The sequence below is a fragment of the Glycine max genome, chromosome 5, assembly GCF_000004515.6.
Source record: "Glycine max cultivar Williams 82 chromosome 5, Glycine_max_v4.0, whole genome shotgun sequence".
NCBI classification, from domain to species: Eukaryota; Viridiplantae; Streptophyta; class Magnoliopsida; order Fabales; family Fabaceae; genus Glycine; species Glycine max.
Window position 1 is genome coordinate 26,824,842 of NC_038241.2, and position 13,031 is coordinate 26,837,872.

The 13,031-nt window shown below is 26.6% G+C and overlaps 1 protein-coding gene across 1 annotated transcript; it reads left to right on the plus strand.

Moving 5' to 3' along the window:
• Positions 1–2,552: 2,552 nt before the first annotated feature.
• Positions 2,553–3,762, plus strand: LOC100795890 (zinc finger protein 7). The gene has a single exon (XM_003525793.4). It carries the CDS (start codon positions 2,838–2,840, stop codon positions 3,435–3,437), a length of 600 nt encoding a protein of 199 aa, XP_003525841.1. The 5' UTR covers positions 2,553–2,837; the 3' UTR covers positions 3,438–3,762.
• The last annotated feature ends 9,269 nt before the right edge of the window (positions 3,763–13,031 follow it).

Here is a 13,031-nt window from a genome sequence, read left to right on the forward strand (position 1 = left end):
TATACATAAAATTTTATTCTTGTTTTATTATAATTTTAAGAAAATTACACAAACTAATGTATAGATTATTTAACAAATTATTTTATGTAACTTATCTAAATTACGTAAATTTAAAATAATATTCAAATAACCTAAAAGATTAAAATTTTATTACTTTTTATAATTAAAATAAAAGTTCATATTATTTATATATAAAAATAAATTTACATAGAATATTTTATGTAAATAATTTACATATTTATTTATGTAATTTTCTTGATTTCTGTAGTTGGTATTAAAAAACTTATTTATTATATAATTTTTTATACTTAAAACGAAATATTAAAATGTAAGTTTCTAAAAATTAAACATTAAAGTTTTAATAATTTATATAATTAGAATAGAAATAATTTATAATTTTTATAATTTACATAGTAATTGATGCAATTATGTTGATTATATAATTAGAGTAAAAATAATTTGTATATTAAAATCAATTTACAAAATAATTTATGTATATAATGTATATATTAATTTATGAAATTTAATTATAAATTGGTAAAATTAGAATTAAAATATTAAAAATAAAAATGTATAAAATGATATAAAATGAAATTTAAAATATTTATATATTAATTTTTTTTACTTTATAAATTTGTATAATTTAAAAAAAATTACTAATTCTTGACTAATAATACATAAAAATATTTTTTAAAAAATTGACTAAATAAAGCAAGTGATTTAGTAATTTTTTAGCTTACCTTTGAATAAAAAAATTATGAGTTCAACTTCTACTAAAAAGTTTTCTATTTTTCACTTTAGTGAACCCTTTCAGAAAAAGACTGATATGATGTTCGGACCTTTAACTTGTACTTAATCATTTGGTTAATATAATTTAAATAAATATTAATTTTTCACACCCAAAACCTTGCATCTATTTATTTCTTCTTCTTCTTCTTGTTTTTATAATAATTCTTTTTCTTCTTTTTTTCATCGCATGCCTTTTAACATATATCACTTTCTCTGCCTTTTTTACTCTTTTTTTTCTTTTCCCAAGATGTATGTATTTCTAAGGCTTTGAAAAAAAAATATTGGAATTCGAAATACTTGTTTCATATATATCAGCCTCTCCTGGGGTGGTTTCAATTAAAAATAATAATATTTTTGACAAAAAAAAAAATCTTTTTTCCAAAGTAGTAACACTCTTTTTCTCTGTTTTCTGTTTGTCCTCGATCGTTTAGTCTTTGAGTATCACTATTAGGTCCTGGGCTCGAAACAAGACATCCACAATCCCTAAATCCTTCCAAATCCAACTCTCTTTGTTATTAATTATTTAACTTTTTTAAAAAAATTGAAGGAATGATATAATTTTAATCTCTCTTTTTTTTTTCTTCAATTTAGTCCCCAAATTTAAAATGTTTAACTTTTGTCCCTTAAAATGTTTATGTTAGACCATATTGATCTTCTATCAATTTATCAGAATAATTTGATCAAATTGGTGACACATGAAAAACTCTAAGAGATGTCATGTTATATGAATGTCTACCAGGTCAACCAACATTAGCACTGCCAGAATAAAAACCTAATAAAAGGATCATATTTAATAGACACTTTAACACATCAAAGTGTAAATTTTTTAAACTAATGGAGCCAAAACTAAAACCAAACATTCATATGAGCAACCAAAATTATATTTTAGCAAAAAAAAAAAACAATTGTTCAACACCAATTTACAAACGTGGAATATTTGAACAAACTCTACATATTCTTATGAATCTAATTCTGATAATGTATTTGCAAGGATTTTAACACTGAAATAAGTTTATGCAGGATATAAATGAAGGGTGAAATAAGAGAAAATCTTACTTAACCTACTAGGATCGGCCTACTAGAGAGATTGGATAATATAGACAGATTCTTAGATTCAAACCTTGTTATATAGTTATTGTACATAAATAGAAAACCTTTACTTAGGCTTTATTTAGCCTATTTATATCATTCTCAATTCGATTGTTAGGTGTTTCTTATGTGAGGTGGCACGAGAAGTATCTCCATACATAAATCCAACAATAATCACCACCAAGTTATTAGATTTCTTTATTAGGCCAACACAAGGACTACTTAATGTACCAAATTCTGAAAAAAAAATAAAAAAAAGAAGTCAAGAACACATAAGAGAAAGAATTTCATTATTTGACTTCAAGAAATTAACATAATGTATAATTTAAAAATACTTCACAAAATTAAACAAATAATTTTGATTTTCTCAATTTTATATACAAGAAATATTTTCTTAAAAGAAGCAAAGAGATTGGACTTGGTTGGACTGCAGAAACCTTTTGGGACAGACCACCCAAGAATTTTCCTCTCGTCATTGCAGCATTATGTTTTACCTACAACGATTCCAATACGTATTGTTCATCAACTTTGGTGCCACGTATGTGAAGTATAAAAATATAAAATGTAATCTGACTCTAACAGTACACAACACTTTTAATAGTCAAGGGTCCATTTCAAGTCCACCACTGAGCACCTATTATATAGATGCTATAAGTAGTGTAAATCACAAGACAAGTAGGAATCTGAAGCCATAAATTGCCAACACTACCAAGATGACATTAGCATTGTCCCAATTCCCCCCTCTAAAGTATATGCAAAACTCGGTGGGAACCGAAGACATGGCGTAGTGCTGAGTTCATAAAGACAACAACAAACACTTCACCAAATAATATTCAGCTCCCACTTCCTAGTTCCTATCCCCTTGTACTCAATCAATCACCTCTTTCCTCTTTCTTTGTCCTTATTATTTAAGGCCAATAACTTCTCCCTCTACCTCAAAAAAATATTCTCTAATTACTATGACCTTCATAAGGGAGGAATATGATCAAGTTGATGATCATGGATCACAAAACAATGCCAACAACAACACTGAAATTGTGACCACCCCAGAAGGGGAAAACATGGGAGAATGGCTTAGTCTAGGCCTCACAGGAGACATCAACATGCCTGTAGAAGCAGCAGCAGAACAAAACTTATCATCAAGGCCTCTCCACAACAAGGAATTCTCATGCAACTTCTGCATGAGAAAGTTTTACAGCTCACAAGCCTTAGGGGGTCACCAGAATGCACACAAGAGGGAGAGAGAAGCTGCTAGAAGCTACCACCAATCTCATCATCACAGAATGGGGCTTGCTTACACTTCTCTGGCATCTAGGTCACTGGGAATTCAGCCTCACTCTCTTGTGCACAAACCTAACAGAGAAAGGTCTGCTATGGTGGCTAGATTCAGTAGTAATGATGCCAATAATGGGGTTGGAATTGGATCAGTGGCATCATCATGGACACCCTTTATGCTTGAACAAGCTGTGGATTTGTATTGGCCAGGTAGCTTTCGGGTGGACTTGCCAAAGCAAGAATCATCAGATGTTAAGAAGATTGACTTAGATCTTCGGCTCTGATAGATTAATTTGGTCCAATTCAACTTCTATGATCAGAGTCCTGATTTACACCACTACTACTGCTTTTTCTTAATGCTTTGCCCTATGCTAAATATGATGCTACTTGTGCTAATAAGATGTCAAGGATATTGTTGTAATTCAGTAGTTGTACTTGTACTAATTGGTTTGAGAATGGAAACAATTCCATGTCCATGTGTATTACAAGTTTGCTACATTAAGAGTGTGTGTATCATTTCTGTTTAAAAAATATTTTTAGTTTTTAAAATATAACTAAATAAGGTTGCTCGAACTGCTAGTAGCCTAGTAGATAGTAATGTAAGATATATAGTAAAGTATGAAATGTGAGAGAAGTTGAACAAGATGAAAATAGAAAAGATAGGAAAATATCTTTTTAGTTTTGTTTTTTTTTTTTTTTTGCTTTTTGGTTTTTCACTTATTTTCAAAATGAATTTTAAACTTAATAGATTTTAGATGAAAAATTGATTGATAAAGTGTTTGAAACTCTTTTAAGAAATATTTTTTAAAACCCAAAAAAGGAGAAAGAAAATCAAACAAGCCATCAAACTTTCCCCCTTCCCCCCTTTGGCCTTTTTTATGAAAGATAGGATACTTACTCCAAGGATATATAAAATCAAGGTAATTTTTTGAATGACTTTAACAACATCCCTGTGCATTTTTGTTGCAGATAAATGAGAATGAAAATAAAGGATCAGTAAGACTGATTTTGGACATAAGAAGGGAAGGCAGAGGACAAGAAAATGGAACCTAGTTGATTTCCGTGAGCTGCTGAAAGTACACCTATTTCCATCCAACATGCATGCGACAATATTGCATCAGTTCACAGGGGTTAGGAACAGCTACAAAAATAATAAAACTTAGTGTTTTTGTTTGATTACCATCTACAGTTAATTTTACACATTGTCACATACATTTTAATTATTGTAAAATTTATATTTGAGAATAATTTTCACACATATCTCAGTCGCGTATAATAATTCAAAATCAATTTTATTAATATCTAAACCAAAACAAACATTTAAAAACTGTAATGAACCACAGTTAAAGATGTAATGGAGGAGTATATTAGCAGTTAAAAGTGATTGAAAAACTAATGAGCTGGCTGTTGAGAATAATCCCACATTGGATGTTTAACAAACTTGATAAGTGCTTATATAGCTGAATACACCATTTCCTTATGAATTAGTTTTTAAGAGAATCTTTGGGATGTCTTTACTGCAGTATAAATTTAATAAGCTATCAGCGTGTTTTCTACATGCAGTACACGAACCTGTTGCACGATACCTTTAAATTCATTTTTTTATGCTTAAATTATGGATAAACCAAGCTTATGGAATCTTCTTTTTACTTAATATAAGTCTTGTTAAATTACCACTTTCTATTAACTTCAGAATGTCCCTGTACAGGCTATTTTTATTTCTAAAAGGAGTTAAAGAAAAATAGAAGAAGCGTTTTTTTTAAAAAGGTTTCTAGTTGATTCACTTTATTGTTTTTGCATTTCCTTGTGTATTAATCATATTTTGCTGCTTTTTTTGTCTTTAAATGGGCTGCACTAAGCTGCCTAATAAAAGGCGCGCACCAGAAAAATTGCTTCTGTTTTATCTTTCTCTAAAACTGATATGGATTGAACCCAACATAGCAATATTACAGAATAATAGGGATACGGCTATTTCCACTTCCCTTTATTACTAATACTTCCTTTTGATTTTTTTTCCAAAAATATCCTACAAAATACATTCCCCTTTATTTAGGTTAAGTTTTCCTCTTTCAGATTTCAAAACCCTATGTCCTCTCCCCTTCTCTCGTTCAAACTTCAATCTCACCCTCTCTCATTTTTGACAGGCAAAACAATCAAATGAACTGAACCTATTTATTATTATGTTTTTGCTTATATTACATGATTTATGTTGATTAAAATAAGGTTTACATGGTGATGATTCCTAGTGCTGAGACCGATAAGTTTTGCAAGATCTATTTCTAACACAATGAGCAAATGTCCTTCTCGCCCTCTTTGTTCTTCTTAAAAGAATACGAAATCAATTAGCCAAAATAAGCATCATGCAACGTAATATTTTGACTAATTGGTCACCCAAGGGAGTTTAGGACTGTAATGGAATTCATAGTGGATATATGTTCTCATGATTGAATGTAATTTCATTCTTTTGTTAGTTTGTACATAAAGTACATAATGTGAAATATGAAGCATGTATAACCATGATGTGGTTTGAATTTCTGGAATGCAACTCTGAGACTAGGAACAATTTCTTGATGAGTTTGTGCAAAGGGGAGTGTATTATATGGGTATTTTTGGGGAAAAAATCAAAAGGAGAGTGTACTAGTAATAAGGGGAAGTGAAAATAGAAAAGGCCAATAACAGTAGAGACATGAAACTTAGAAGACCCACTTGCTTGCTATTGACAAAATATATACCTAGATTTGGAGAAGTACAAACAGAACGAGAACATAAGCACAATAGCTGCTTCCTTATATTCGGGAAAGGGAATGTGATTTTACATTATAGTTTAGGTGCAGGAAGAAATTTGGGGTGCAGGAAGCAACTGCCCATAAGCACTTGCAAATGCAATGTCATTTTGTCATTGTAATAATATATATTTGGGCTCTTGTTATAAAGTTGATGGGTCTCATGCATCTCTTCGAAAGGGTGTTGCTAGGTGCACCCAGAATTTCACCTTTATTCCAATTTTGCCCTTCACACGGAATGCTTATGGAAGAGGCTTCTACCATAAGATCTTACAGAAGCAAGACTCGAACCGTGACTTTCAAGTTATTAGTACAACACTCTAACCAACTGAGTTTTAGTCAATTATGTTATGCAATAAATAATATTGTTATACATAACACTCAAATTTCTGATATATATTTAATGCGTATGTAAATTTAAATAATTAATTTTGATATAAATCATACTAATTATTTAATTTGTATACTTTTTTTAAATTAAAAAATATTTACTATTACAAAATTCAATATATATTAAATTTTGTAATAGCAAAAAAATATAATGCAAAAATGAGTAATTTAATATATTAATAATTAAAAAAATAAAACTTTAAGGAATTAAAAAAAATCAATATAAATTTTAAAAAATATTGGCTCATTAGCTCTAACAAACTAGTTTTTTGATTTTTTTTAATTCCTTAAAGTTTTATTTTTTTTACTCATTTGTGCATTAAATTTCTTTTACTATTACAAAATTTATTATATATTAAATTTAATGAAAATTAATTTTAATATAAATCATACAAATTATTTAATTTGTATATTTTTTAAAAAATAAAAAATATTTATTTTGAAGTAAATCATACGGATTATTTAATCCGTACATTTTTTTAAAAATAAAATATATTTACTATTACAAAATTTAATATACATTAAATTTTGTAATAATAAATATTTTTATTTTTTTAATTATTAATATGTTAAATTACTCATTTGTGCATTAATATATATTTATTATTACAAAATTTAATGTATATTAAATTTTGTAATAGTAAATATTTTTTATTTTTAAAAAAATATACGGATTAAATAATCCGTATGATTTACTTCAAAATTAATTGTTACAAAATTTATTATTTAAATTTACAGCGTATTAAACATATATCAAAAATTTTAATGTTATGTATAACAACATTATTTATTTTACAACGTAATTGACTCATTAGCTCAGTTGGTTAGAGCGTTGAGCTAAAAACATGTAAGTCACAAGTTGCTTGGGCCATTAATTTTTAAATTAATTCGTCAGAAATGTTTTTAAAAAAAATTAAGAAAAACTCTTACGGAAGAAAGTTCTTCCGTAAAAAACTTAACGAATTCTTCTCCATAAAAAACTTATGGAAGAAGTTCTTCCATACAAGGAAAGAATTTCTTGTGGAAGAAGTTCTTCCGTAAAAAACTTAAGGAAAAAGTTCTTCCGTAAGAAACTCTTACGAAAGATTTCTTACGGAAGAACTTCTTCTGTAAGATTGTATAAGGGGCAAAATTGGTAATATGATAAAATTCTGGGTGCACCAGCAATTCTTTTTGGATGCACCTAGCAACACCCAATTGGTTGTGGGTTTTTACTTCCTGCATTCCTATTTGACTTTCTACACCACCAAAAAGCCTCAAATGGTCAAAAATACCCCCGAACCCTAGAACCTCCTCTTCCCTGCAAATTCCTGCACCACCCAAGCACCCCGAAGTCCATATGGTTTGGAGGTTGGGGGGAGGGCAAGGTCGTTGAGTTTGAGGGAGTCATTGGAAATGACGATGGAGTTATGGGACTTGGACCAAAACGTGATTCTATCATGCTAATTTCCGAATCTTGAAGATCCATGTATACCTATTGAAGGCTTTATGGTAGTATTGGAGAAGAAGGCGAATGGAGCGGGTTCCTAGTAAGGGTTACCAAGAGGTTGGATGCTAGGGGTGCTACTCTTGTTCCAAAATATAATTTTTATATTCTAAAATATGTATTTTGGAATAGGTTTTGGATTACTTATCCCTATTTCTAAATACGTGTTACAGAATATGAAAATTATATTCCAAAATAACTATTTAAAAATAGAATATTCTTTCAGAATGATCATTCTGTAATAGGGGTGTCTAGGTGAGGGGTAATTTTATTCATTGGAGTCTTTTGAATGTGAAGGAATTAAAAGCCTTGAATGTGCTATTAGAAGGTACATCCTGATTTTGGGCTTAGGTAGACGTATACCCGTTTTCATTCCAAATTCTGTTTTGCTCCTGCAATTGCACTTTACCCCTAGCAATTAGTTAGCACCCAAAAAAGCAAAAAAGAAAAATGAAAATAAAAATAAACACCCAACACGAGGATGAGGGTAGAGATAGAAATGCAACTAAGCAAGTCATCTTCAAACACCATTTTCTATCCAAAAAAAAACAGAACTACTAAGTTATGTTGGTGTAGGGTAATTGAATGAAAAATACTACTTGAACAAATAAATTCTTCACAAAACTTCCACTAACTAATGTGCAGTATACGAGATAAGAGTGATCTACCACAATTTTTTCTGAAATTTCTAAATGGTTTTATTATGAATTCAGTGAATGTTTTGTAATATAATATATACAATGTCGCTTCCTTTTATACTTATTTATTTCACTTGTCGTGCATGGTTTAAGGTTTTGCTCACAGTAAATTAACTTTAATTATTGATTGTTGCAATATTGCTATAATTCTTATTGTTACTGTCATTTTTGTAAAACTTTGGTTTTACTTTTAACTTGGTTCTTGAATACATTTTCATCAGGTTGTTAATTTATAGCTTCTCTTTTTTATCAGTAGGTTGTTTTTAAAACTAGTATATTTTAAAATTAAGTAATATCAAATTTTTAGGCTTACATCACTTAATTTTTTTTAAAAAATGTGAAATTAACCAATGCAATTATTGGATCATCTGATAATATTATCTTATTTCTAATAATTATATCGGTGTTATCTAATAATAATGCACGTATATTTTACTAATTTGAAAATAACCTTTGATTTGATTCAATAAATGTCTACTATACTTAAACATTTGTGAGTGGCCGGATCAAAATTCTAATTAGATCCCAACTTTTATTCAATAAATGTCTAGCATACTTGAATATTTGTCAACCGTTCGATTAAGATTTTAATTTTACAACAGCAATTAATTCCATTAAATACACATTTTTACTTTTATAAAAAAATGCTTGAACATTTTATAATCATTAGATTTTTTTTTTTCATTTGACAACAATAATGCATTTTTTTTAAAACAAATGCTTAAACATTTTAGAATCATTAGATTTGTTTTATTAATTTTTCAACGATGATTGCTTAAAATTTTTAGAAACATTAGATTTTTTTATTAATTTGAAAATAGTTATTGATTTTCTTAATGCAAATTTTTCGTAACAAAAAATGCTTAAACATTTTAAAATAATTATATTTTTTTATAAACTTACAACTTCTGTTGATTTTATGTAATATTTTTTAAATAATACTAATAGAAGTAATAATATATTAATAATAATTATTATTATTATTATTTCTAATATAATATTAATTAAGATATCAATATAATTGTTTTAAAATTGATTATAGTAATATATATAAAAATATATAATAATTTATTATTTAATTTCTATACCAAATTATCAATTTTTAAAAATTGGATTATACAAATATATATATATATATATATATATATATATATATATAGACATATATATTAATTTATTTTTTAATTTCTGTACTAAATTATTAATTTAAAACAAAACTAAAATTCATTGATTAACATTTCTTTCAACATGTTGTATATAAAAAATTGTTGGTTATTTTTAGTAATATGTATATCAATTAATTGATTAATGACTTTTCTTATTCTAAGTCTTGCTAATGTCAATTTCAAAAGGATTTTTTAAAGTATTAATAATTACAATACTCCCAATTTCCACACTGTAGACCATTTTATTTGTTTCATAATTTCCATTCAAAACTTAATTTCTTTTATTACAATTAATTATGTACATGAGTAATAATTAATTATTTAAAATTAAAATAAACCTAATGTTTAGTAAAAATAGTATGAAGGACATGAATTTTCCCAATTTCGGTTTTTACATTTTTAATCATAGCCAAAAAAAATTACATCTTTAATCCATCTAACGTGATTTGTTGAATGAAAAATGTATTTTCAAATATACATAAGAGGATATTATTAACTGTTAGATAACTCTTGATTGGATATTACTAACCATGCATTTGTGTAATTTATGAAAAAGTTTGATAATATAAATTGTTGTTATAAATATAACATAAATGAATTACAAATTAATTAAATTGTTGGAAAACATTTCATGCTCCTACGTTACATGCTCCCCTGTTCCTTAGGCATTTCACAATTTATTTATATTAAATATTATTAATTCTACAAATAAATCATCTATATATTTGTTTGTCTAATGTATTTCACAATTTGCAAGCAACAACCTCATGGCAAGGAACCTAATTTGTGAATTAAACACAAAAATATTTCAGTTTCTTCTTTCATATTATTCAACTTCATAGTTTTGCACCAAAAAAGTGGAATCGTCCTCATGCCTTTTTAATGTCTTACATTTCTTCTATAAATGTTTCATTTGTTCATTTCTCTCCATGGCTTAACAATTTCTTTCTCTCAATATGTTTTAGTCAGCTTACAATTAATAATGTTACTTTTTGTATAGGTAAAAGAGGATAATGTTCTTATGACAATGCATCATCCAATGAATTTGGTGATGAATAGGAATTGAAAATGAAGAAGAAGGTTAACCTACTACTTTAACATCATATAACGATTAATTATGTGTATGATTTTACTCTGTCTTTTAATAAATTTTTTATGATTTTTTTTGTATTTTTTTCGTTTCTCATTTACCTATTGTGTTATTTTACACTTTGATAATTATTGTTGAAGTTTTTCAAACATATTTTTCTATTTTTTCTTTTACTACTACTATATTTTTTCTCATTTTAAACAAAAGAAATCAATAATCTAAATTTTATTTTATATCTTCAATTTACAATACTTTTTTGTTTAACAATTTTTTTTACTTTGTACATATTTTCAACTTACAAATTTTTGTTTGTTTAACATGATATAAAGGGGCTATAAAAAAAAAGGATGTAAAGGGAGTCTGTTATTGTTATAACTTTACTTCTTATTTATTAATTTTATCTTTGTTATAATTTTTTTTATGTAATTTAATTCACACAAATTAACTTTTTACTCAATTTTCTTCTTTTGTTTACACACATTGATTATATAATTCATTTTATACTTTTTTTTACAATTTTTTTTTTATTTTCTTATAATTATTATTAAAACATACTAAAAAAATACATAAAAGTTAATTATTATTCATTTTTCTCCTAAATCAAGATTAATAAGTCATGTCTAATTTTTTTTCATTCAGTATGCTTATATTAGTGTTTCAAACTTTAACATTATAGTTTTTAGTTGTTTTGAATTTAGACAATAATAATAATAATAATTTCTCTTGTAACGACTAATTATAAGACATTATTTTTTATATAATTTCAGATCATAAAAATAATAAATATCCATTAAGTATGTATATATATATATATATATATAAAAGTTATAAAGTATGTAACAATAATGAAATTAATTATTAAAATAACGTTGTCTTTTTTATTCAGTATGCTTATATTAGTGTTTCAAACTTGAACATTATAATTTTTAGTTGTTTTGAATTTAGACAATGATAATAGTAATTTCTCCTGTAACGACTAATTATAAGACATTATTTTTTTATACAATTTCAGATTATAAAAATAATAAATATCCATTAAGTATCGTGTATATATATATATATATATATATATATTATAAAGTATGTAACAATAATGAAATTAATTATTAAAATAACGTTTTCTTTTTATTCTAATTAGAATGAAAAAAATGTTTACTAACCTATGAAAAGTAGCATCTAATAGTTGGTAACTTATTAGAAAATTAAGTACTCATAAATAATAATTTTTAATGATAAAAAACCCCTTCTAATGCTTAAATATTATAAGCCTTATATAATACTAATCTTTTGAAAATGGTAAATATTAATTTTTATTCAAAATATTTAAAACTGTCATTTCAAAATAATTAGCAACTATATTTAATTAATAAAAATCACATTATTATTTTTTTTACAATAAACACATTCAAAACATTCATAATCAGATAAAAATCAAATATACATGATGTGAAGATAATATTTATAATAAGAAATGAAAATTGAATTTTAAATAATTATAAATAATTATAAATTTATATTTTTTTCATTTATACATTTATTGGTATTACATCATTTTATTATCACTTAGAGAACGAATAAATCATAATAGATTTCAATAGGCTTACATTGTTTTAGAATTATCAACTAAAAATGTAATTAATAATATTACTCAATTAATTAGATTTAATATACTATTGGTTATTTTAAAAACTACAAATTTTATTTATATACACACTACTAAAAAAGTTTCATTTTACAACGCACATTTTACGACGGTTATTAAGAACTGATTTAAAATGTTTCGCGGTGGTATTTTTGTAATTAGGGGCAAAGTTTTTGGTTTTTACATCACGATTTCTAAGACGGTCGTACATAACCGTCTTAGAATGCTTAACGATAACATTTTTGCAATTATCAGAAACTTAAACAAATACGATTTTGTTGAAGGACCATCTTTGTTTAAGTAACCCTAATTAACTAGCGTGTTGTGTCGCTGTTGTGGTCATCTCGATTGAAAGATTTTGCACGCGTTGAGCTTGGTAAGTTTCGATTGTCCTTCCGGTTACTCCAACTGTCTTCTCCAGCCGTGGTTAGCTTGGTAAGTTTACTCCGGCAATGTCGTGTGTTCTTTTGTGTCGTTATTTTTCAATTTCAGGGATGACTCCATTCAATGTGTGCTCTTAAACCCATATCTTGTAGATGCTTGGCTACGTTTAGGAAACTACATTTTGAAGAAAGGAGATCTAATTGTTGCAAAGAACTGCCTCAATCTTGCATTAGACAAGG